The sequence below is a fragment of the Oryctolagus cuniculus genome, chromosome 8 (assembly GCF_051225735.1).
Source record: "Oryctolagus cuniculus isolate XC-2025 breed Fujian yellow rabbit chromosome 8, ASM5122573v1, whole genome shotgun sequence".
In the NCBI taxonomy this organism is placed as follows: Eukaryota; Metazoa; Chordata; class Mammalia; order Lagomorpha; family Leporidae; genus Oryctolagus; species Oryctolagus cuniculus.
Window position 1 is genome coordinate 141581437 of NC_142874.1, and position 27739 is coordinate 141609175.

Here is a 27739-nt window from a genome sequence, read left to right on the forward strand (position 1 = left end):
CAAAAGTTTTTCATTTTAACAATTTTAGTAATTCCACCAGAATAGGCAGATTTATTTAAGGAGAAAATCCATCTTTCATTTAAGCAAACAAAATGGGCACTTAGAATATTTTTTAAGCCTTCAAAATTTTAGTTTATTTGAGAACCAATGAGACAAAGGGAAAGACACACATGGTAGGACGGGAGGAAGGGGGAGAGAGGCAGAGAGAGAAAGTTCCCATTGGCTGGTTTATTCTCCAAGTACATGCAATGAACAAGACTGGGCAATGTCAAAGCCATAACCTGGGAACTCTACCCAGATCCCTCTTTGGGTGTTGTGGCTCCACTCCTTGAGCTGTCACCACTACCTCTCAGTGTTTACATTATCAGAAAGCAGGTGTCAGCCGTCAGAGTCTAGTATCAAATGAAGTATTCCAGTGTAGAATATGAACATTTTAACAATCATCTTAACCATCAGGCTAAAGAAATTTTTATTTTGTTTGTTAAATATGTATTTATTTTAAAGAGAGACAGAGATCTTCCATCAGCTGGTTCACCCCCCAAATTGCCACAGTGGCTGAAGCCAGGAGCCCAAAACTCCGTATGGGTCTTCTATGTGGGTGGCAGGGGCCCAGATGCTTGGAGCATCCTCCACTGATTTCCCAGGCACCTTAGCTAGCAGACGAATTGGAAGCAGAGTAGCCAGGACTCAAATCTGTCCTCTGATATGCTATGCTGGTATTGCAAGCACCAGTTAAACACTGCACCACAATGCCTGCTGCAGACATTTGGTTTTGAAAGATAAGGACTTTGGAGCCATATGATGGAGGTGAAGAAAACTAAGTACTAAATAGATCTACATTTAGAAAAATAAAAGTTTAGCTATTCACCAGGAGGTTGTTATGCAAGCTGCCAGGGACTTAGACCTATGAGGAGTTCAGGGAAGTGAAACTGTTCTCCTCACCTCCCAGAAGTTAAGACTGAGGCCTGGAAACTAAACCAACAGAGGCAGAGCAAAGAGAGAAACAGAGCTTAGTACCATGTGCAGCCTGCACATGCTCACAAGGGAGACAGTGCTGAGGAGTTCCAAGAAGTAGCTATGCATTGTCTTAGCAAAGGACGATAAAAGGAAAGATGTTTAGACTTCCAGGGTCAGTAGGCCAGGAAGGGAAATAGACCAGGGAAACAGATGGAAGAGTTGCTGTGGTGAGGTTTGCTGTGTAGGTTTCTCAGAGCCTTCTTAGGGAGGCTCAGAGTCAAGATTTGTCTCCAGTAATATCTAAGTCTGGAAGCTGATGCTGTGGGTAACAGGTAAAGCCCCTGCCTACAGCTCTGGCATCCCATATGGGTGCTGGTTCAAGTCCCAGCTGATCCACTTCTGATCCAGTTCCCTGATAATGCACCTGGAAAAGTAGTGGAAGACAACGCAAGTGCTTGAGTCCCTCACCCACATGAGAGACCTGGAGGAAGCTCCTGGATCCTGGCTTTGGATTGATCCATCTCTGGCCATTGCAGCCATTTGAGCAATGAGTGAACAAGCAGATGGAAAATCTCACTCTTGTGCTCTCTCTCTCCCCCTATAACTCTGCCTTTCAAATAAATAAATCTTTAAAAAAAGGAAAAGTCTGCTTTTAGGCAAGTAACAAGGAAGGGATAGACAGGTTTATTTTTTTCCATTTGTATTTGCTATTTGTCCATTGTCTTCAGTTCCAACTAATCCTTATGACAAAGTGACAAATTTGGGATGAAATGTTCTGATGCCCTACAGGAGACAACAGGAAAATGAACACCAGAGGGGGTAAGTCTGGGGGAGAAAGTGACAGGGATTGGCGGGATCCCATTATCAGGAAGAGCTCTCAAGTCTATGGATTATTAAAAGTTTTCTCCTCTGTGCAGTGACAAGACACCCAAGTCCCGTCCATTGTGCCCAAAGGTTCACAAAATCTTGTCACATCCAGGGACCCATTGTTGTGGAATACTGGCAGAGGATGGGAGGTCTCAGCACACTGCATGGAGTGGTAGAAGGAAGAAGCTGCCCACCAAAGCAAAGGCCGCAGGGCCAAGAGTGGTCAGGAGTGCCGGCTGTTGGGGTTTGGACACAGGATCAGGCAGGTACAAGCACAATCTGGGAACCTTCAAAAGTGATAGTGTAGACTTATCACTAGCACTCCTCAGAGATGGGATCTTTGGTTGTGGATTCAGATGTAAAAGCAAAGACCATTCTCAAAAGAATGAAGACTGAGTTTGCATTAGTTATGCAGACATATTGGGGTGATGTCTGGAAAGTGCCAGTTATAGCTAAGGGATCTTATTGACCAGTGGATTACGATGTTCTATTGTTATTAGTAGCAGTATGATAATCAATGTGATCAGAATCTTTAAAACTCAGCTTTTCCTCTATCAAGTAAATAAAACTTCAACTACCCCATAGTTAAGAGTATGAAGAGATAAATGGGAAAAAAAGTCAATTTAAAAGACTGCAACCAATTCTTTCTATTATTGAGTCTAGTAAGCTACCACTTACAGAATTGGCCCTAAATTGGGAAAGGGTCACTTGGGTACTTACTTGGTTTGCTACTGTAGAGTAGTTTGAGGTGCAAGAGCAGGAACAATTAAGTCCCTGGCCTGGAAGGGAAAGCTGTGTCTGCAGCTATTTCCAGCCAGGCAGGGTTCATTCATGACCAGCACAGTCATCTTGTTCCAGGGAGGTCAGACCCAACCCCACACTCTCCAATACAGTGGAGCTGGTCTTGAATCATCTGGGAAGTTAGTTAGCCTTGTGTATTTCATTTCTTCAGTGACTTATTGCATGGCACATGTGACTCCACTCTCCTTCTGTTTGTAGATCACTTTTCCAAACATGCATTCTCAGATCTACACTGTTCTCCCAAAAAGAGGCAGAGCCTGTGTCCCCTCCCCTGCATCCTAGGCCAGGCTTTGTGATGGCCTCACCAGAGAGTGTGGCCAAAGTCATGTTGGAGGACTGCATGATGTCATAGAGAGGGGAAGCTTCCAGGTGGTTCTAACAGAACACACTATGTATGAAGCCTGGCTTCCCTGAAGTCACCACACTTGAGAGACCACATGCAGAGGTCACACAGAGGAACACAGATGCCCAGCAAGCTCCAGCTGCTCCACCTCTCAGCTGTTTGAGTCTTCCCCACCCTGTTGCCAGACATATGTGAGTCTTGAGGTGATTTCAGCCCTAGCTACCATATGGCTACCCTAGACTGAGACACTGAGCTAAGCCCAATGTATCTCCTGGAACATGACCGACAATAATAAAACAATTGTTTTTAGAGAAGTGAGGTGTGTGGTGGTTCGCTTTGCAGCAACAGTGTACAGGGGCAGTTCCCTGTCTCATCTTCACACCCATTTCCCACCATGTCCTAAAAATGATGCTAGTCTTTGCTCTGCACTCTTGGCTGGGACACTTCCATGTTACTTCAGAAGCTTCTCCAACAATGTGCTCCTCAGAGAGTCAGTCGATGAGGCCCAAGAACCAGGTCCTTTGGTTTTCCCACATTAGAATCTCTACACCACATCTCCCCACGCTGGTTCACTAAATTGGAAGAGCCCAAAGAGAGGGAATTCCACAAACCACAAGGAAATAGAACACAACCATGGACCTCACATTGGAATCATTCGAGACAACGCCTATGGGACAGTGCTGATCATGAGACAAAATAGTGAGCAGAGTTACAGAGGGCAAAGAAAGCTGAAAATCAGTGCTGTTTTAAAGAAAGGTCCACAGGGACCCACGTTGCAGCATAGTGGGTAAGGTCACCACCTGCAATGAGGGTGTCCCCAATGGGAGCTGGTTTGTGTCCCAGCTACTCCACTTCTAGTCCAGATCCCTGCTAATGTGCCTGGGAGGGTGGTGGAGGATGTCCCAAGTGCTTGGACCCCTGCACCCACATGGGAAATCTTTGAAACTCCTGGCTCCTAGCTTCTCTGGCCTGGCACAACCCCTACCATTGTGCCATTTTGGGGGGGTGAACCAGCATATGGAAGATCGTTCTTTCTTTTTGACAGATAGAGTTTGACAGTGAGAGAGAGACAGAGAGAAAAGTCTTCTTTCCAGTGGTTCACCTCCCAAATGGCCAGTACAGCCGGAGCTACGTCGATCTGAAGCCTGGAGCCAGGAGCTTCTTCCTGGTCTCCCATGTGGGTGCAGGTGCCCAAGCACTTGGGCCATCCTGCACTGCCTTCCCGGGGCCACAGCAGAGAGTTGGACTGGAAAAGGAGCAACTGAGACTAGAACCTGGTGCCCATATGGGATGCCAGCGCCACAGGCAGAGGATTAGCCTAGTGAGCCACTGCATCGGCCCCAGAAGATCTTTCTCTCTGTCTTTCCCTCTCTCTCTGTAACTCTGCCTCTCAAATAAAATAAAATAAACCTTTAAAAGATGAAAGGCCGGCCGGCGCCGCGGCTCACTAGGCTAATCCTCCGCCTAGCGGCGCCGGCACACCGGGTTCTAGTCCCGGTCGGGGCGCCGGATTCTGTCCCAGTTGCCCCTCTTCCAGGCCAGCCCTCTGCTGTGGCCCGGGAGTGCAGTGGAGGATGGCCCAGGTGCTTGGGCCCTGCACCCTATGGGAGACCAGGAAAAGCACCTGGCTCCTGGCTCCTGCCATCGGATCAGCGCGGTGCGCCGGCCGCAGCGCGCCGACCGCGGCGGCCATTGGAAGGTGAACCAACGGCAAAGGAAGACCTTTCTCTCTGTCTCTCTCTCTCACTGTCCACTCTGCCTGTCAAAAAAAAAAAATAAAATAAAAATAAAAATAAAAAAAATAAAAAAAATAAAAGCTGAAAGGCCTACATTTCTCTCTTAAATGTTAATACTTAAGCAGCACATTATAAGTTATCATTTTACTTTCCCTAAGTGGAGGTAAACACTGTACATTAAGTGTTTTTGATTTTCAATACCATGTCATTCTGCCTGTGACTTTTTGTTACTACTTGTTTGGGGTATTTATTCCTAAAACTGTCAAGTTTTATTTTACTATGTACAAAAATTGTATTCTGGAAAGGGGAAGCAAATCCAGGCACCCTGATATGAGATGTAGGCCCTAACTGACGTATTAACTGCTCTGCCCAACCCCTAAATTTGTTCTTTATTTTTAGCTTCTGACTTGTATCCTATTTTAAGTGTAATTCAGTTTTTCTGTTTATTAAACTCTTAATGTCTTCATTATTGGAATTTGTTTTCCTAGATGAGTCTCATCCTATAAAATCTGCTTAGCGTTTGTCATAACATTGCTAAGTCTCTCATTATGCCTCACCCATGGGAGAAACACTGCTCTGCTTTCGGCACACGGAGGGCCACTTTCCTCTGTGAATCACAGAGTTGATGAGTCACCAGAACTGCCTTGCTCTGTCTGTGACCAGGTTCCCACTGGGGTCCTGGAGCCATCTCTCTTGCTTCCTCAGTGACAGAAGTCCAGAAATCCTTTCTCTTAACTTCTTTACCTCTCACCCTCCCTTTATAAATCAATAAACACTAAAAACAACCTTTCTTCTTTCATACTCCATCACCCTTCAGCTATTGCCTCTTGTCTTTGCTCAGCTTTTCAGCTAAATTCTTTGGAAGCTTTGTCTCCACTGTCGCAGCTTCCTCACATTCTTCTCTACTGAAATCTGTCCTCTGCAAAGGAGTCACAATACACTTTGTGCACCCTCACCTGGTTTTCTGTCTGCCCTGAGTTAACATGACCCCTGATTATGTGGTAATCAGCAGCTGCCCTCAATGTCCCTGCTGAAGTGACAGGGAGGAGACAGCCAGTGGAGGGTGGAGGAACCAACTGCAAGGTAGGTTTTCAGGAGAACAAAAGGACTGATTGAAGAAGTGATGGGAGGCGGTAAGGAGGAAGTCTCTCAGGGCACATTCATGGGAGACAGGAATATGGATGAGAAGTTTCAGATTATACTTATTGTTATTATTTTCATCACAATAATCATTGTTTGCTATGATCTGGAGGTTTCTCTTCTATCAAAATTCGTGTGTTGAGAGTTTATCCCCAGTGCAGTAGTGTTAAGAGATGGAGTCTTTGGGAGATGATAAGCTCATGAAGATGGAGCCCTCATAAGTGGGATGAGTGCACATTAGCTCCATCGACCATGCAAGAACACAAAGGGCCACGTGGAGAATGGGCTATTACCAAACACTAAATACACTAATGCCTTGTTCTCACACATCCATTGTAAGCAACACATTTCTGTTGTTTATAAATTACCCAAAGGTATTTTGTCATAGCAGCCTGAATGGACTCCAACATTATCATAAATATTGACACCGAGGTCAAGGGATTAAAAATGCTCAAAATCAATAAACTAAAACAGATCTCTCTTTGTTAAAAATCCAAATGCCAATTCAAAGTTCAAAAATTAAAAATATTTTATTTCTAACTAGTTTATATATTGAAACAAAAAGTTAGTGCTGAAAGCACCATTGAATTGACCTCAGGAAAAAGGTGAATGCAGGTGAGATCAGATCCACAGAAGGCTGGGCCCGTGTGATTGAGTTGTGTGCTCCCATAGAAGCACTAAGGTTAAGGTTAGGGTCCTCACCAGACACTTCAAAACTTAGAGAGTGGCCAAGGCCTAAATATTAAGGGAGTCATTCATTGACACCTCCACCTCATTTTGAAAAAAAAAAAAAAAAACATTTGGTGTTAACCTAGAAGGATAAATACTTTCTAAGGATTTCCTAATACGTATACCCCAGAAGGCATAAGCAGGAAAGTCCTCTCAGGGTCTCCTCCAGGGTTAATAATGATCTGAACCATGATTTCTATATTAGGATGTAATTGTGAGTGGTTTATAATTAGAAGTAAGACTGTCATTAATCTTTATGTAAAATCAGAAGTGCATACTGATTATGTACATGACTAAAAGTGGAAGAAGGTATTGCCATTGTTCTCCAATTTTATTGTCTCACTATCTGGGTGAACAGAGAAAATCAGCAAAAAAAGTGAATTAGAATGATAAGCTAGCACAAGCAATAATCACCCTGTTCCAGGTGACACCTGTGATCAGCTGTTGTGTTGATGAAGGAGAACAGTGGAGAGAGTAATCAGCTGCAAAGCTTTGGTCAACCAGCAGCGTTAAACTTGTGCTTGTTAACAAAGAGGCCTGGGCAGTCTCTTTCACATGTTAGACCCTTGCATTCTAAAGAGTATTCCTGTTTGGATGATGAATATTTAGTGACATCACCTAGGGAATATCTGCCTTACACAATCCAATTACTCTCCCATGCCTCACTCTTTCCCTCTTTGATAGTAATGGGTAACTTTAGCAACCTTTATACACACACACTCCTTTATTTTCTAAGTCTCTTGTTTTCAAATATGCACACACACACACACAAACACTAGCCTATCTCCTTATAGCTATGCTCCTTCAGTTACCAATGCTATCATTGTTTCTTCAGCAAGAAAGCCTTCACCAATGTAAATCTTTAGAGAATGAGGAAATAGGTTCAAACACAAGCTCCCCTGAACTGATAACAGAATGCACCAAAATTATATGGGTAAGACCTCACTTCAAGATTTCTGATACATAGTACATGTTCAAGAAAACACTCTCTCTGGGGTGAGGGAGACAGGTTCAATGTTATTATATTGAACAAGCTTAGTGAGTTATGGTATTTGCTAAGATTTATTTTATGTATATGAAAGGCAGAGTACCGTACAGTGGTACACTCCACAAATGGATGCAATGGCTAGGGCTGGGCCAGGTTGAAGCCAAGAGTCTCAAATTCCATCTGGTCTCTCAAATGGATGACATGGACTCAAGTGCTTGGGCCATCTCCCACTGCCCTTACAGGCACATTAGCAAGGAGCTGCATCGGAAGTTGAGCAACTGGGAATTGAACTGGTGCTCATATGGCATGCCAGCACCACAGGCAATAGCTTTATCCACTGCACCACAGCACTAACCCCAGTTTTAGAGATCTCCCACATCCTTCCTTAAATCTATTCCAAAGTATTTAAAACTTTTCGGAGCTGTTGTAAATGGTACTGATCTTACAAATTCTTTCTCAGCCATGGCGTTGTTTGTGTATACAAAGGCTACTGATTTTTGTTTGTTGATTTTACATCTTGCAACCTTACTGAAGTCCCTTTTAAGTTCCAACAGTCTCTTATTGGAGCCTTTTGGTTCCCCTACACATAGGATCATGCCATATACCAACAGGGATAATTTGACTCCCTTCTTTCCAATTTGTATTCCTTTGATTTCTTTTTCTTGCCTAATGGCTCTGGCTAAAATTTTATATCCCTGATGAACATAGATGCAAAAATCTCAACAAAATTAGCCGATTGAATCCAACAACACATCAAAAAAATCATTCACCTGGACCAACTGGGATTTATCCCTGGTATTCAGGGATGGTTCAACATATGTAAATCAATACATGTGATAATTACATTAACACATTGAAGAATAAAAATCACATGATTATCTCAACATGTGCAGAGAAAGTATTTGATAAATACAACATCATTTTTAATGATAGAAACCTTAAGCAAACTGGATATAGAAAGAACATCCCTCAACACAATCAAGACAGTATATGACAAACCCACAGTCAGTATCATATTGAGTAGGAAAAAGTTGGAAACATTTCCTCTAAGATCCAGAACCAGATAAGGATACCCACCTTCACCATTGTTATTCAATATAGTAATGTATCATTTTGCTTTGATTTGAAATTGCCTAATGACAAATGATGATGAGAACATTTTCATATGTTTGTTCGCCATCTACATGAGTTCTTTGTTGAAAGACCTATCAGGGGCCTATACTGAGGTGTAGCGGGTAAAGCCACCACCTGTAGTGCCAGCATCCCATATGGGTGCCAGTTCGACTCCTGGCTGCTCCACTTCTGATCCAGCTCTCTGCTATGGCCTAGGAAAGCAGTAGAAGATGGCCCAGGTCCTTGGGCCTCTGCACCTACGTAGGAGACCTGGAAGAAGCTCCTGACTTCTGGCTTCAGACTGGTGCACTTCTGGCCATTGCAGCCACCTGAGGAGTGAACCAGGGGGTAGAAGACCTCTCTCTCTCTCTCTGCTTCCACCTCTCTGTAACTTTGCCTTTCAAATAAATAAATCTTTAAATTAAAAAAATTAAAAAATAAAAAAAGACCTATCAAGTATTTCAACCTATTTTAGGGTTATTTTCTTGTTATTGAGATTTTTAGAATTCCTTGTGCACATTTGATGCATGTCCTTTTTCAGATACACTTTCTGCTTGTGGTTAAATATTTTACCACAAGAAGTGAAAAAATAAAAAGAAATTTCCCCTTGCAAAATTCTTTCTCCCTTTTTAGCTTCTAAAAAGGCCTAATTTTTTTGTATTCCTTAAGGAAACCTGACAGGTATTTAAACTTGTATATAGGATAAATGAATAAATGAAAGATACCCAAAAATATCATTGTTTTGTAGTAATTTCTTCTAAAAAGTGCACCAAAACTCAGACCAATTAGCAGAAATAAGAATCCACTAGAAAATGCTGACCTATAAAACCCTTCTTTTTGGCAAGAGGAAACTTGGATTTATAATTATGTGTCCAGAAATGAAACATTCTCAAATTAGAACATGTCAAAAATACTCATGCAAGCTTTTTACCTTCAGCTGAACTTTTCAAATTCTCTCCCAGATCACCTGCCCCACTGATGCTCGTTGAGGACAGCGCCACCTTCAGACACTATCAGAAGCACTTCAGTGCTGAGTACTCTTCCCAATATGAAGCTGCTGTCCCTTCTCTTTCTCCTCCTTGTGTGTCTTGTCCAGAAAGCATCAGGTAAGCTTTGAATCTCTATGGTAGGATGATGTGGTAGAGCCAAAGCAGCCCATGCTGATTCAAGAATGCATTTGAACTCAAGCATGCACTAATGTGTGCGGTGACTGACCAATGTCAGAGCTGAAAGATGCACACATGCACTACACACTCCAGGTCACAAGTAAGAGAGAGAAACTCAAACAATGTCAGAGATTGTCCCAAGGTTACCCTTATCTAGTGCTTGTGGGAGATAGCACATATAACCAATAATTGTGATAGATAACAGTTGCAGTGGACTTTATAGACAATTTCCATGTGAAAAAAGTCATAGCAATAACACTAACAATGATAACAGCAAATTATATTGACCCCTTTCTCTTTATAAAATACCACAACAGAAACTTTTAAGGCTCTCTCCCACAGGCATTTCCATAACCATACTTATGGGATAGGTACATTTAACCCTGTCTTACAGAGAGACTCATAAATGACGTAACTTGTTCCAGGCCTTACAGGTTATGTGGAATGACACTAGGACTTAAGACTATTATAGTGTGGTCCCAAGACCATGTTCTTCTTAAATATTCAATAAATCCAATTATTAAACTATATATAAACACTGAATACTCTTTAGCATGAAGATTTCCCAAATTATATTTGGGACATGCTTCTTCTAAAAGATTATTCATTTTCTGAAATTCAAATTTAACTAGGGATCCTGATTGTAACCTGGTGACATTCTTGCATGTATTAGGCCAGGTTATGCTGTGATCAAAACATCCAAATATTTGCATCTGAAAACAAGTCTTAATTCTGGTTTGAATCCATCATGACCTCAGTGTAAGCATTCAGGCACAGTAGATGGAGTGGCTACCACTGTGAGTGTTGCTGGTCACTATAAAAGAAAGAGATCCAAAGAATCTCACTTTGGCAATTAAGGGCTCCACTCTGAAAGGACATATCACTTCTGTTCAAAATTCATTAACTAACCAAGTCTCATGGCCCCGCTCAGTCACACAAAGGAGAGAAAGGCAATCTCACTCTATGTCAAGAAAACAGTCAGACCTGTTTATTGAACAGTTTTGTGGTAATTAGACAAAAAGATAATTAAGATAGATAATAGATGATTGATAGATGACAGAGATAGATAGATACTATATATGTATTGATGATAGATAGATCACAGATATATAGAGATGATAGATCATAAAAATAAATGCACAGTTCATAAATATAGATAGATTGATAGGTATATCATAGATATAGATAGATAGATAGTAGATGACAGTCTGGTGATATAGGTTGATAGATATAGATAGATGGCAGACATGTAGATATAGATGTAGATAAAGATATAGCTATTTATCTATATCTGTATAGATAGATATTTAGCCTTCCCTTCTTCCAAAAAAAGAACTTTCTTTTCTTCCAGAGAAAAATCTGCTTGCCCATAACTACTTTGTTAGAGCATGTATGAGGAGCCCAGTCCCTTAACTCTTAGCTGAGTGTCCTTTTCTCATATCTTTCACAGCCATAATCTCTGACAGAAACATTTCACATTTCTTGTTTCCTCATTGTCATTTGCCGTTTTCTTTCTTTCTTGACTGTGCACATTATTCAGATCATCTCTATTCTCATACTGCTCTCTGAATTGCCATAGTCAAGCCTTTCAACCTCCAAACATTTTCTTTGTAGTCTAACTCATCAGTGTGTAGGAAGACAGGTGTCATTATATTCCATGGTTTTGATTAATGTTTCTCAGCTTAGGAAACAACCCACATTGTATTGAATATGGGAGGCAGGCTATTCAAGGTGAAAATATGGTATGCATCACTCGACTGTTCATGCACTTAACACATTACTTCATTTGTGGTACATACTTGTCAAGCCCTTGCCCTGTTATGGGGGAGAATGCACTTAGGAAACTTTCATGAAGAGCTCATGAAGGCAAGTGAAAATCAAGAGACTGTACTCTAGAATCATGAAGCTTTTTCTTCTAAGGATCTGATAATAAACACTTGGGCTTTGTACGCCGTGTGTTCTTAACCACGATTCATCCCTGCTTTTAGTATGAAAGCAGCCACAGAGAATGCAAATCAGCAATGTGGCTCTCTTTCCATACAACTTAGTTTATGGTCAATGGAGTTTGAATGTCATGATTTCCATGTGTCAACAGATACTATTCTTTTTGTGAAATTTCAACCAATTTACAAATGTAAGAATCACTCTAAGCTCACAGGTTATACCTGAACAGGAAGTCAGTTTTTACTGTTAAAGAAGGTGGATTCCAGTAGCTTTGTTTAAGTGAGATTTTATGTTTCTGTTTCTTTATGCCCTGTTCCCTTACAGGGTATCAAAGACAAAGGAAGTTCCTTATGTGTGAAAACATGGGTGGTGCCTGCAAGCACCAGAAAACACATGGCTGCTCCATTCTTCCAGCACAATGCAAGAGTCGGAAAAAACACTGCTGTAGACTATAGCCGCCATACCCTGAGAACCTTCAGGGAAGTGTGAGAGGCAACCTTCCCTGACTTCTGCTTAATAAAGCCATCACCAACACAAGACCCTTCCTCTTGTCTTTCTGAGGCCTTGCCTATGAGGCAGGCCATTGAACTGGATGGGAGGGTTTAAGATTCTAGGTTTGGATAAGCCATGAATTGACTGTGAACAAACCCTTTCCTTGTCTAGGTCAGTTTCTGTGCCTTGGTTGATTATAGGTGGAAATACCACAAAGGTTATTGATGATAATAATGGCTCAAATAATTGAGTTCCTGCTACATACATGGGAAACCCAGATTCAGTTCCAGGCTCCTATTCAGCCTATCCCATCCCAGCTGTTGTGTGTATTCAGGGAGTGATCCAATAGATGAGAGATCTGTGTCTGCCTTTGAAATAAGTGAAACAAATAAATGCATAATTTTTAAAAATAATGTCAAGTTTTTGACAATACTTGACAGCATAAACCCAAGAAATATATTTTAATATGAGTACTAAAGAAAGTTCATTAAAATGGAATTAAAAAATAAGTTTATTTTCATGTAAAAGAATTTTTAAATCCATGCACCTGATTGTCTCTAAAACATTAATATAGTGTGTATTTATTATGCAAAAAGCTATGCATGGATTTCAAAATTTTTGCAATAAAGTAAACAGTTTTAATCTTACTATCTCATAAACTCTGAAGTACTCTCATACATCCCAAGAGCGTTGTAACAGGAAAGAAACAATACAGCATGAGATCAGGCCAAGTACATGGGTATGTACACATTAGTGACACTGCATTAAACAGCTTTAGTTAATTTACCATGGGTGGCTCTGAGGTGTTTGGTTGACTTAAACATGAGCTCAGTGAGACACTGAATGAAGTCAAGGTGTCTGAACACTTGTAGTATAAATTGTAGGAAGGGTAGAAATGTTGGAATCAATTTGTTGCATATTGTGCACAGAGTTATACTTTCACTTTAGCCCCAAGGAAGTCCCAAAAGGCTGCCCCTTCAGCATGGAGTTAAGAAAGCCATTCCCTGGGAGGCGCCAGAGTGTGTGAAAAGTTCTATAGAGTCTGTTCCCTATAATCTGCAATAAATAATGATCTTGCCATTGATACCATGAGGAGGATAGACTATCAGAAGCCAAATGTCTATACCAAATGGACTGAATTGAAGCTTGCATAATTATTGTAGTAGACATCAGAGTTGGAGCAGTCATTACAATGATTTTGTTCCCATATGTCTATGGCACTCTTGAAATGATTATGGTGTTGCTTACCAGAAAAGCTGTTCAGGAAGCTAACATAAGTAACATCTCCACCTGCTGGCTGACAGTCAGCTCCCTCCACCTGGACATCTTCAGAGTCCTGGCTTCTGGTATGCTTCCCATCTCTTCTCTGACAGTTGCTTTTCAGTATTTGTGCTGAAGGCCTGGCCCATGTGTATCCCTTGAATGTTTCAGCAACAGACAGATGAGTTCCCACCCTCCCTTCCTCTGCATATGCTCTCAGTTGTCAATGAGGTCTCAGCTCTCACTATGTGAGTCCTAAGCTCCCATAAATCACTATCTTTTTCCTTGATCTCTCTTTTGAACTCAGTCCAGAGACTCTGTAATTTCCTGGAAGTCCCCGTCATCCAACAAGCCAAACAACAGGTAGCCTTCCTCTTGTGTATTTCCTACCAGTAATCACCAAACCCTCATGTTTCTATTTCCTGAGTAGCTTATGAATAACTTCCATTCTCTCCACCCACAAGCTGTGAAGAAGTCTTTAGAACTGTGCTGCCATCAGAGAGCTTCACACCTGTAACCAAAACTTTTGCAGACACTGAATGCTATCCCACCAGCTTCCATGCTTCTAGTTTTTTTTTTCCATTTCCAACCCTGCTCCACACCTCCACTTAAAATTCTTCAGTGTTTCCTTATAGTTTAAAAGATAAGCTAAAATCTCTATAGCTTAGATTCTAAAGTTTCCCATCCATCCGTTGGTCATTCTTCTACTAGTTTCAGCTCCTATCACGTCTTGCCTCCCAAATTACCCCTGAAAACAAAGGCAGGCATGTTTCTGGCAAAGTGTCTTTGTGTATTTTGTTCCTTCATATTGGGCCACGTTTATGCCACTTCCACTTTTCATGTGTAATTCTTACCCATTTTTAAAGACCCAATTCAGATATGTCCTTTACTAGAAAGATTTATTGGAACAATCCAGCATGGATAAGATTTTCATGTCTGTGAGTTTTGTAGCAAAAGTTACCCTGAATCATGTCCCCACACAGCAGCACAATTCCAGACACACAGTAGGTGTTCAATAGACAAAGTACATGAATCAATGAATGAGTACAATTATATAATGAAATCTCAGCCATCCTGTATAACATGTGTAGATTACTAAACATGAATTCCTCCATCTACGTCATTCTCATACAACAGAAACTCCTCCCAGGGCATATGCCTGGCCTGCGCAAAACACAGTTTGTGTTCCTCCTCAGGCACACACTTGTTTGTGAGTCACAGTAATGTATGTTGTTGCATTCAGAACCTGTAGAAAGAACAAAAACTCTTTGTTAGAGGTGGAAATGCACAAGCTCCCCATACAAGAATGGAAATAATTCAGTCTAGAAAGAAGCCCATAGGATCACAGCTTGTAAAAGTGTTCTGCTATCTGCACCACCTTTTCTCAATCCATTTCTTACTTGTTTGTTAAATAGGAGCACAAGAGTTTCTTTTTTATTTTTATTTTTTGACAGGCAGAGTGGACAGTGAAAGAGAGAGAGACAGAGAGAAAGGTATTCCTTTTGCCGTCGGTTCACCCTCCAATGGCCGCTGCGGCTGGCGTGCTGCGTCCAGTGCACCACGCTGATCCGATGGCAGGAGCCAGGTACTTATCCTGGTCTCCCATGGGGTGCAGGGCCCAAGGACTTGGGCCATCCTCCACTGCACTCCCTGGCCACAGCAGAGAGCTGGCCTGGAAGAGGGGCAACTGGGACAGAATCCGGCTCCCTGACCGGGACTAGAACCCGGTGTGCCGGCGCCGTAAGGCGGAGGATTAGCCTAGTGAGCTGCGGCGCCAGCCACAAGAGTTTCTTATGAGAAAAAAGTGTTGTGCTGTGATTTGAAGAAGGACTAAGAAACTTCAAGTACACCTCTTGAGTCAACATGTCATATGTGCTTTTAGGAAGTTGCCAATCAGTGCCTTTTAGAAGCAGTACATTAAACTTGTGATTATTTTTTCTGCCCAGAAGAGATTCCACTGAAAACAAGGTGATACTATAGCCCATTTCCTGGGAAAGAAGGATCTACATGTATATTTATTCAAAGGTATAAACATACACCACGATGCACAAACCATTTGAAGAGTGAGAGAAACCCTTCGAAATACACCATTTTTCGGCTTACCAGCCCCTACTTTTAGGATTTACCAAACACATCTTTAAAACCCAGATTAGAGGGGTGAGTATTTGGCATAGTTTGAGAAGCTGCTTGGGACACCTGCATGGCCAAAGTGCATGGTTCAAGTCCCAGCTCCTGTCCTGATTCCAGCTTTTTGTTGATACTCAGCTTGGAAGGCAGCAGATGATGGGTCAAGCACTTGGGCTCCAGACACCCATGTGAGAGACCTGGATGGAGTTATTGGCTCCTAATTTCAGCCTGATCCCTTCCCCAGCTGTTGAGGGTGTTTGACAGTGAATCAGCGCAGGGTCAACCTCTCTTTCTCCCTCCCTCCATCCCTCTCTTCCCTCTCTATTCCTCTCCTTCTCCCTCTCCCTCTCCCTGTCACTTCTTCCTTCCCTCCCTCACATAGATAATGTTTAAGATAAGACTAGAGATTTAAAATTCTAGCCCAAAGGATAGAATCCAGAATATTGAGGAGCACTGGCTTAGGTGAAAGAGGTTTCTAAAAGAGAAAAAAGAAACCCAACCTTCCCCAAAGCTAGTTCTGCACAGAGCTTCCTTCCTTGCCTACTAGAAGGTGGGGGAGAAAGTCCAGCCTGTGGCTCAAGTTGGAAGGGCTGCAATGGTGCCTACAGCTCAGCCTGTGTACTATGGGTCAGTAGCAGGTGCCAGCTTTGGGAGTGGTTTTCTTTGGCTTCAGATTGACTGTCTAAACTTTGCCCACCTCGTGGAAGCCAACAGCAGAGCTAGAGGCTGGCTCCCATTCAATCTTTTTCATCTTGCTCATGGACCTTGCCCCTGTTTCCACTTTATTCAACATGCCCCATTCTGCCCATAAGCTGTCAAGGAGTCTTCAGAACTGTGCTGCCAGCAGAGAGCTTCAAAAACTTGCTCGTGGATCCTCATCTTCACTCCAAGTGGTTGAGCCTCTAATGAGAAGGCCTACTGTGCCCATTCTGGGCTTCGGCATAGTTCCAGAAGTAACCAAGCAACATCGACATCTGTGCTCCCTATCCCTGAGGACAACTAACAACTCTTTACCCCGGTGTCACACCCAAGCATCTCATTGTGAGCAGTCATGGAAAGTCTCTCCTTATATTTCCACAGACTCCTTTAGGGTACACCATGAGCTAACCTCTTCTGCTTGATTGGAAATTAGTTGCGTGAGGAATCCACTTGAGGTCACTGTTCTGAGTGATACAACACAATTACTCATTACACCCTGTGAGCCGTAGTCCAAAGACTTTGTTAGCCCAAAGAGGACAGAAGAACCTTGGCTGAGGGAGCACCTAGCCCCTGTTTCCTTAGCTCATGATCCACCAGTTTTGTGAATGGTCCCTCTCGGAGGCCCTCAGCACTGAGACACAGGCAGGGAATTATTTGCTTAGATGAATCTCTATATAACTATATACTGTTTGAGGGAGTCAGAGGACTAAGGCATGTGGATGATTCCAGCTTCTGCAGGGCAACCAGGTTCAAACTCTCAGTGATCTGCTAAACCCTCATGGTCCCTCATCCCACCACCAGTTGGTCAACGCAGTCACCCTCCAGCTCTGCTGTGACACAGCCCAGGCCAATGAAGTAGCAAATGAACATCAAGCAGGAAATTACAGCCCAGCCTCCCTCTCCAGTCTCATCCTTGCCACCCTCTGCTCAAGACCTGGAGAAAAATATGCCTCTAAGTTTCCTTCAGAATGTCAGGGTGCTAAATACAAATTGCCTCCTTCTGAATAGCATTAAGATTCCTTCTTTCTGCTTCTAGAATGAGATCTATGATAAGCTTTATAGACTGTTATTAGCTCAAAGAAACATCAATAAATGGAAGCTTTACAAAAGGAGAGAAGATTTGCCAGAAGAGCATCGGTTGTTGAAGGAAGCATATTCCAGTTTTTTCCAATTTTCCCTTCTAGGTTTCAGGGTTTCTTTATAGGCTTCCCATCATGACAGCCTGAAGATGCAAACCCCTTTTCTCACCTCTCCATCCTATGCGTGTTCTGGGTAACCAGGAGCATCCTTTTAAAAGTAGAACAAGCTGGAGAAAGAAACCAGATTCAGAGATGGAAGGAATATTCCCCATGGGGTTTACCTGGCATGACCTGAGAGATGACGAGGACAACCAAGGCGAGAAGGTAAAAGAGTTTCATGGCAGCGATTCAGTGGGAACCTCTTTGAAGTTCCTGGAAAGAAAAAATAAATGACACAGTAATGTTGAGTAAAATCATGTTTAAAGCTTCCTCTTCGATAGGTCTTATGAAGGTGACTATGGAAGAGAAAGCCCACCTGTGGTTAGAATACTTATTACAATACACAATGAAACCAAAACTTAAAGGAACAATGCTTACCTCTGTTAGCTCACAGTTCAGGGGCTTTCTTTTGTTAGAACCTTCTGACGTAAGGCCCAGGAAAGAACCACAAAACAAATGATAGCTAAGGTATTAGGTGACTAAAATGAATGGAGCATTTCTTCTCGGAAACATCTTTGGTGGATAGATTATACTACTTTTTTGTTTAATTTATTCTCACATAACTAGTATAATATTATCCTTCGAGGTACAAATGGAGTCACAATGTGATCTTTCACTTTTCTGATAGTCTCACTAGCACCCTGTGACATAGTAAAAAGAAAACCCCTGCCTAGTTCTTACAACCCACCTTCCAAGGATCTCCTCTCCTTAAGGATGCAGTCGTTAGGGTCTCCAGAGACGTCTGGAATCCACTCTACACTCAGCACTGTTGCAGTACCTTCGTATTTGTTCTTGGTGAGGACTTGTTCTGACCAATGAGAGTATGCAGGCTCCTAGAAGGGCCCTGCTGATTCAGGTCTCTGTCCAGGCTGGGAGGGTATCTTATGACCAGTAAAATCTCATGTTCTCTGCTCTGGTATGGCCAAGAATAACCCAGTTCTAGGGCAGGCGAAAGCTGGGGGACTTTCCTCCTTAACCACAGTCTTAACAAAAAGAAAACAAATTCTCTTCCCCAAATCGGGCCTTTGTCTTGAGGCTTAGGCTTCAGAGTAACCCACCCCTTAAATTTAACCTACCCAATTCTCTCCACTTTCACTGGAGTTTTCCCCATGCTCCACAAGCTTAGGAACTAAAGGTTAAGACTCTAATTTTTTCTTACCTTCCAAATCTTGAGTGCCTCATAAAAAATGAAGCTTCTCACTCCAAATGAACTGTTGCATATTTGTCTATAAGGAAAGTATTGGGGAAGTGGTTGACTCCAAGAGTTTTTGTTTTTTCCCTCTTACTCGGAGATAATAGGTGACTACTCATATTTTATTTATATAGCTAGTTAGCACCAATCGTGGAGAATATGTTGAGGCAATTACTGTAGCCTTTCTATCTCTATTAGTAAACTAGCCTGACTTTACTAGGTAATACTACCACTCCTGAGAAGTAAGAGGATAATGAGGATGGAGACAGAAGTGTGATGATAAAGTTTGTGCATGATAGAAGAAAAATGCAATCAGGAATATGGTCCCAGATCCTGAGCTCTTTGCTAACATCGGATACTTTACTGGTCTCTTTTCATAAATATTGTCTATCTTATAATCAAGAAAAATTGTTGTACAATTAAAAAGCATAATAGACTGGCTAATAATTTCCACAGACTAGCTGGAATTTAGAAATTTGTGTTTGAAAATAGAGATTTTGGGGGCCACCATTGTAGCATAGCTGGTTAAGCCACCATCCCGTGTGGTACCAGCTAGAGTCCCAGTTACTCCACTTCTGATCCAGTTTCCTGCTGATGCATTTAGGAAGACAGAAGTGTTTGGGCCCCTGCCATCCATGAAGCTCTTGGCTCCTGGCTTAGGCCTGGGCCAGCTCTGGCTGTAGCAACCATTTGGGGAATGAACCAGTGATAGAAGATTGATCTCTCTCTCTCTCTCTCTCTCTCTCATATATATGATATATATATATATATGAGATATATATATATAGATATATGAGATATATATATGATATATATATATGAGAGAAAGATGGATAGATAGCTCTGCCTTTCAAAGAAATAAATAAACTCTTTTTAAAAATTGATATTATTGTGACATTAATGAGTATGTCACAAACCTCACTACATGTGGAAAATATACAAGTATAAACAAGTGTATTTTTATAAAGATCAACGACTGATTTTCAAAATACATGTTGTTGTAATTTAAAATTGATGCTGAAGCTTGAAATATGTGACATTTGCCCAGGAATGGAAAAAAAAATTCACTGAGACATAAAAGATAAACCAGAAAGAGACCCCTGAATATGCTGACACTTAGCTGATGATAAATGTGCATTAATGGATAGGAAGACAGGCACTGTTTCTCTTATAGATCAGATAAGGATTATCAACTACTTTTGGAGAAAAATGATCTTGTAATTTAAGAAAAACAAAAAATGAAATTTTTTTCTTTTTCAATTTTTAAATTTTTACTCTATGTAATTTTGAGATTTTGAATGTTTCACAAAGGGCAATTGTGTATTTGCTTGTGTAACTGAAAATTGAACACTAATCTTTATTATTGAAATTAATAAAATATCAGAAAGATTAAATATTCTGTTTTTAGTGTAATACATATGTCAAAATGGAAAATATGAACTAGACATAACATTTTTTTTCTTCCAAAGATTTATGTATTTATTTGAAAGGCAGAGTTACAGAGAGGCAGAGGCAGAGAGAGAGAAAGAGAGAGAGAGAGAGAGAGAGAGAGAAAGAGAGAGAGATTTTCCATCTGCTTGTTCACTCCCTAGATGCTTACAATAGCAGGACCTGTGCCTATCTGAAGCCAGGAGCCAGGAACTTCTTTTCAGTCCCCCATGTGAGTGCAGGGGCCCAAGGACTTGCCATAGCAGAGAGCTGGGTCGGAAGTGGAGTAGCTGGGACTCGAACTGATGCCTATATCGGTTGCTGGTAATGCAGGCGGCAGCTTTACCCACGACCTCACAGTGCCGGCCCCCAGACATATCATTAATAGAGGTGTTTGAATTCCTGTGACATTGACTTTTTAATACTTTCCCTATAGCATTCTAAATTTTGCTTAAATATTTTGAGATAATTTTGTCACATGTGTGGGGAGCAACTCAGACTATACTGTTACTGGAATTAAGACTTATTCTATGCATCTGCTCTCCCACTGTGGGGAGCAACTCGGACTAGACTAAGTTACTGGAATTAAGACTTATTCTATGCATCTGCTCTCCCACAATATGGCACTGAGAAGGGAGAAACAGCTTCTACGCAGCTGCCTCCAGTTCAACCAAGAAACTGTAGGACCTGCTCCTGATTGGAGGAGAGCAGCGTACTCGGCGTGTGGGTAGCAGAGTTGGGATTGGTGGAAGAGGACTATAAAGGAGGAGAGAGACGGCATGCACCAGGAACATCTATGGGGAACATCTAAGGGAACCCGTGCAGCCCCCGAGAAAGCCGGCCGGCGGTGTGCCGCTCCCCTGCGGAAGTGGGGAATGCGGCCAGGGGGAACTGCCCTTCCACGGAGCTGGAAGGGATAGTAGCCAACCCGGGAAGAACCAGCAGCAAACCCGGGGAGGGCCGAGCAGACGAAAGAACAGCGCAGGGTCCTGTGTCGTTCCTCCACGAAGACGGGGAGCGACATAATGGTGCCGTGACTCGGATATGAAGCCTAGGCAGGGCTTAGTGTCGTTCCCCCACGAAGAGGGGGAGCGACAACATGTTCACAAATTTAAATTAACTCTTTTGACTTAATGAAATTTATTTTGTATATTTTGTCTAATAAACAGCTAACCTTCACTAGGTCTGCTTTAGTTATGATGTCTCTTATACCTAGTTCTATTCTTTTACTTTTAAGTTTTCCAAGTGCTTTAACATTGTCTCTCTTTTAAGCAGTACGTAAGTATAGTGAATTCTTTTATCCAATTGGATAATTTCTTTTAATGGCCAAGCTTTGTTTGTTTACCTTTATCATAATTATTCATTTATAAGGACTTATTTCTAACATATTACTTTTCGTATTTTTCTCATTCAAAAGCTTTTTAATTATTATTTATTTGAAAGGTAGAGTGACAGAAAGTGTGTGTGCTATGATTATGAATATGACTATGAGATGTTTTACGTAAGCTTTATGGTAACCACAAAGAAAATAAGTATAAAAGATACACAAAGGAAAAAAATATAAGCAGGTCAGATCAGGTCAAAGCATTTAACTTAAAACAACAATGAGTCACAAAAGCAAGTGGGGAAAAACAGGACAAAATAACTGTAATATAGGGGCAGGTGTTGTGTAGCAATTGGTTAGAATTGCTTGGGACAACTGTATCCTGTGTCTACATGCCTGGTTCGAGTCCTGGCTATTCTGCACTTCAATCCACATCCCTGCTATTGTGCCTGGGAGACAGTAGATTATGGCCCAAAAACTTGGGTCCCTGCCACCCACTTGGAAGACCCAAATGGAGTTTCTGGCTCTTGACATCAGACTGACCTACCTGTTGCAGGCCTAGAACTTTGCATTTTAACCTTACAGCGAGCAGTACCAGGGGCACAAAGAAGAGTTTAAGGTAATGGGGAAAGATGGGGATTTTTTAGGTCAAGACCTTGGGTTTAATTGTCTCCCCTGCTTCTGTACCACTGCACACACCTCTCCTGGCTGTGTGGTCACACACAGCTTACTTAAGTTTTGAGTCTTTTTCTGTTTCAGTAAAATGGAGAAAATATAACTCTGAGTTTTAGTGAAAGCTGTGTAAAATATTGTCTGTGAAAGAATCAGTGAAACAGCAACTGATATTCAAAGATTAATGTTTACCCAGGCCATTTGAGAGACAGTATTGGCATGTTAGATAAAACACACACTGGGAGTCAGGGTTCAATCCAATCCGTCACTGGTTGATTATGTGAATTTGAACAACCCTCACCCTTTCAATCCTCATTTTCCATTTTTTAAATCAAATTAGAGACAATGATATTATATGCTTCTATGGTTGAGGTGAGAGGAAAATGATAAAGCACAGATAAAAATGACTTAGCACAGTGACTAGAAGGTGTAAAATGTTCAACAAATGGTAGCAGCTGTTATCAATAATAATATCTTCGGCCAGCGCCGTGGCTCACTTGGCTAGTCCCCGCCTGTGGTGCCGGCATCCTGGGTTCTAGTCCCAGTTGGGGCGCTGGATTCTGTCCCGGTTGCTCCTCTTCCGGTCTGGCTCTCTGCTGTGGCCCTGGAGGGCGGTGGAGGATGGCCCAGGTGCTTGGGCCCTGCACCCACATGGGAGGCCCGGGTAGGGGGGCACCTGGCTCCTGGCTTCGGATCAGCTGCAGCACGCTGCCCGTGGCGACCATTTTGGGGGTGGGCCAGCGGAAAAGGAGGACCTTTCTCTCTGTCTTTCTCTCACTCACTGTCTAACTCTGCCTGTCAAATAATAATAATAATAATAATAATATCTTAACAATCCCAATAATGCTGACTACACCTGAAGAGAGACAACCCTGTTGTTGAAAATTCACAGCCCTCCATAAAGCACAGCATTAGTACCCAAGCCAGATTTCTTTCTGGTGTGCCATTTGTGTTGTGCTGACAGTCTGAGACAGCTCCTGCACTGGCCACTCTTTGTTCTGTTTCTAATATTCACTCTGTTATCTGTTAGTCTAGTCTTCTGTCTTTCAAACAGCATGGCTGCATTAATCACTATAAAGAATACACAACAATAATAATTACTTCCAAGGTCTTTGAGGATTTTTAAGCCTATCCACATAGATTAAATTATTTGAAGTTCACAGCACTACTGTAAGGGACAGACTTTTGAAAAAACGATTATTTATTTGAAAGGCATAGTGACAGAGAAAGAGGGAGAGACAAACAGAGAGAAGTCTTTGACCTGCTAGATCACTCCTCAAATGTCTGTAACAGCTGGGGCTGAGCCAGGCTGAAGCCAGGAGCCAGGAACCCTAACTGGATCTCCCATGCAGGTAACAGGAATCCAACTGCTTAGGCCATCATCAGCTATCTCGCAAGTCATCAGCAGGAAGCTGAATCAGAAGCACAGAGTAACCAGGCTCTCTGATATCCTAGGAGTGGCTGAACTCGCTGCACCACAACACCAAACCCAGGGACAGACATTTTATCTCTATCTTGTATATGGTGAATCTTGGGGTTAAAGGAGGTTATTTCTCCAGGACCACAAGATTACTCCTTTATTATAAAGTCAGGTGAGAGGAGCTTGAATCTTACACATCTAAGACCTTAAAATCTATGTTACAACTCAAGGGAGCCCACCTTGCCTGAGAATGCATCTTGCAAAGTTAAGTGCCAGAAATAATAGGAATAAAGGTGATGATGAGAAACAAGGGCGGAGGTTTGCTAAGGACTGGACTGCAGGGGAACTGATTCTTCAGTGCCCTGCCTTGTGCACTGATAAAGTGTCCCACAGCTCACCACCTACAATTCTCCCCAGTCATGCCCCAAGCACCCTTCCATCACAGAAGGCCTGGCCGGAGCAGTGAGCATAAAGTCAACAACTGTTCTGTTGCCTCTGTATCTTCCAAGGTTTCTTATTCTCCTCCTTGTTTTCTCCTTAGAGTCATATTAAACCACATAAAATTTCTCAGTTGTTCATAATGTCTTGATTATGTAATTTAGATATTTGTAACATTTAGGCAAAATAGCATGCTTCTTTTTTTTAAAGATTTATTTATTTATTTGAAAGTCAGAGTTTCAGAGAGATGAGAGGCAGAGAGAGAGAGAGAGAGTGAGAGAGAGGTCGTCTAACTGCTGGTTCACTCCCCAACTGGCCACAAAGGCCAGGAGCCAGGAGCTTCTGGGTCTCCCACGTGGGTGCAGGGGCCCAAGGTCATCCTCTATTGCTTTCCTAGGCCAGGTCAGAGGGCTGGATCAGAACTGGCTCCCATATGGATGCCGGCGCTTCAGGCCAGGACGTTAACCCAGTGCGCCACAGCGCCGGCCCCAATAGCGTTCTTCTAATTCAAATCTTTCTTCATTGTCATCTAAATCCTGCAGCACTTTTACAAAATAATTTTCCCTGGCATCTGTTTAGTTTCCATGTTATGTTGGTCTGCCTCAAGGCTCACACTTGTTACATTGTTCTACCTGTCATCATCTGTTGTGAAAATGCACTATAAAAATTATAATAAGGATTGTAAAATTGACATTGCTTGAATAGAGCCTCAATTCTTTCTTATCGTATGACACCATCTTAAAAATATTTGACTCCTTAATTTTTTTTTTTGACAGGCAGAGTGGACAGTGAGAGAGAGAGAGACAGAGAGAAAGGTCTTCCTTTGCCGTTGGTTCACCCTCCAATGGCCGCCGCGGCCGGCGCACTACACTGATCCGATGGCAGCAGCCAGGTGCTTCTCCTGGTCTCCCATGGGGTGCAGGGCCCAAGCACTTGGGCCATCCTCCACTGCACTCCCTGGCCACAGGAGAGAGCTGGCCTGGAAGAGAGGCAACCGGGACAGAATCCGGCTCCCCGACCGGAGCTAGAGCCCGGTGTGCCGGCGCCGCAAGGTGGAGGATTAGCCTATTGAGCCGCGGCGCCGGCCGACTCCTTAATTTTTACAAAGATTTTTAGAAGCAGCTTTTCAAGATTCAGAAAAGAATGTTCTGTTACCATTTTTTTTACTTTCATTGGATTTGTAGGTTAACATGAGGGAGAGATGTCATTTTCTTATTATGAGCTTTTCCATCCATGAAAATGATATATTGAGATCCACTTAATGTGTGTTGGTAACATTTTATAACTGTCTCCTTAAATATGTTGTACATATCTTCTTAAATTTATTCATTGTGCTTGCTAAAAGTGTTTTTTCATAAAATATATTTTTATTAGTGCATGTTGAATGTATATGTCTATAATTTATTTGTGTTATTCTTATATCTAAAACCTTTTTTGTTATCTTTTAAATTCTATTTTATCTATAAATTCTCTAATGCTTTGCACATATTATTATACAACTTGCAAATAATGACTTTTATTCTTCAGTTATTTCATACTTTGTTCATTTTTTGCCTCATTTTTTCCATATAATGTTAAAAATAGTAGCAATAATAACAATACAAATGGTGAAATCTTAATTTTTTAATATTAAATCATATGTTTGGTGAAGACTTTCCTAAAGAATTCTTAAAAGGTGAACAGAAACACAATAGATTTTGAACCATTTTTTTTTTTTTAGAAAACAGCGTTTTATGAAGTGGGCAGGTCCAAACCAGAAGTGATTTGGGAGCTCCACCTAGGAGGAGGTTTTATAGAATAAACATGGAAATAGAGAAAATATTTGATTGGTTACAGCTATATAGTTGATTTTTCCATTAGAAAATGACTACAGTATAAGATTGTTGGATGCTTCTGACTGGTTGATCTTAAGTTTTATTTTCTTTAATTTGGACATTTACAAGAAATAGTTTAAGTTTCACTTACATCTGTCAATCAATCAAGGTTAAGGTCTTCATTGGGCCTAACTGACTTTTGTGCACAGGGGCCTTTCAGCCCCAGTCTCCATTTTAATCTATATTATAATACCCCCTACCCCTGTTGGTCATTCTCAGCAAGCTAAATCACCAACTAATGATTTAGCAACTGGAGCAGAGTCATGAAGATACTGTCATCACCAGTGATTGCACTGAGACATAAGGTCACAGAAAAGTTGTCCTTATCAAGAAGTGCATGGTCACCATGGTCTGTTTGTTGAGTTCTTCAAGTAGTCAAATCCTGCTGATGATCATTTGATGGAATTGATGTTGAAAAGCATTTTAAACCCTTGAGAGGATATCATACATAAAAAGGAGAATAATGGCTAAGGAGAATGATTCCTAAGGATTAGAAAATTCCACAGAATAAAAATTTCCAGGAACCAAGATTTAACCCAATGAATAAATCAGTGTGGGAGATAGCAGCAATCTTGTCAAAGGCTTGTATTTGTTTCTTAAGTTTTTTGGGGAAATAATTCCTGATTTATTAACACAGCAATAGCATTTCTATAAGTAAGAGTACAAGTTCCTTCTTGTTGAGCAACCAAAATGTCAAGAACTCTTGTATTCTGAAACACTATTGATTGAAATTAAACTGTTCATTTCATGTTGTATTGCTTAGATTGAATTCAAGGTATCATTCTATTAAAACAAAAAGAAAAATAATGATTAAATTTTGGAGCAAATTGTGATCATAATTTTTCACTTTGGAGAGCAGATAGTTGACAAGATGTCTAGATTTGAATGAAGCATGTTTGAATTTTTGAAGTTATATTTTGCTTTTAATTGGCACATACTCTACAAATATATGGATTACAATGTGATGTTTCATACATGTATGCATGTGGTAGAAATGAACATGTGGCATTTACTTACTATTAGAAGTGGGGCAGATCCTGAGGAACAGTAGCTTATAACAAGATTCAGAGAAATTCTGACCCCGTGCATCTTGTATTAAGTGAAATGGTATGAAAATTCCAGAACGTCAATGCTTTCTGACTTGTTCAGCTCATTATTTTTCATTACCTTGATGAGATAGATCAACCCTTTTTACTCATTCCTGGTTATTTCTGTGTTTCTTTTTGTAAAACTGGACATCAACACACACACACACATGCACACACTGATAATATGGTTGTCCCTCTGTGTCCACCAGGAATGGCTCAGCAATAGTCTATTGTGTATTTATACACACTTCCTTTGGGTATATTCCCAGGAATAGGATAGCTGGGTCCTATCTTAGATTTATTTTTAGTTTTCTGAGCAATCTCCATACTGTTTTCCATAATAGTTGTAACCAATTTGCATTCTCACTATCAGTATATTAAAGTACACTTTTCTCCACAATCTAACCAGAATTTGTTACCTTTTTGATTTTGGATAATAGATGTTCTAAGTGTAGTGAGGCGATACCTTATTGTGGATTCTATTTGAGTTTCTCTGATGGTAGTGATCCTGAGAAATTTTTCACATGTTCATTGGCCCTTTGTATTTCTCCCTTTAAAATGTCTGTTCATATAATCTGCCCTTTCATAAATAGATTATCTGTTTTGTTGTTGTGGTGCTTTTTGAGCTCCTTATATATTCTGAATATTAATCCTTTATCCAATGCATAGTGCTCAAATATTTTCTCTTATTATGTTGATTGTC

At 41.4% G+C, this 27739-nt stretch overlaps 1 protein-coding gene across 1 annotated transcript; it reads left to right on the forward strand.

The window, feature by feature from the left end:
• The first annotated feature begins 9722 nt into the window (after window positions 1-9722).
• Window positions 9723-12272, forward strand: LOC138843401 (beta-defensin 33-like). The gene is made up of 2 exons (XM_089303247.1): window positions 9723-9780; window positions 12109-12272. The coding sequence occupies exons 1-2, from the start codon at window positions 9723-9725 to the stop codon at window positions 12237-12239; spliced, it is 189 nt and encodes a 62-aa protein (XP_089159373.1). The 3' UTR covers window positions 12240-12272.
• The last annotated feature ends 15467 nt before the right edge of the window (window positions 12273-27739 follow it).

Coding starts and splice junctions, on each gene's coding strand:
- LOC138843401 (XM_089303247.1), top strand. CDS start 9,723: ATGAAGCTGCTGTCCCTTCTCTTTCTCCTCCTTGTGTGTCTTGTCCAG. Junction 9,781..12,108: donor TCTTGTCCAGAAAGCATCAG/GTAAGCTTTGAA, acceptor GTTCCCTTACAG/GGTATCAAAGACAAAGGAAG.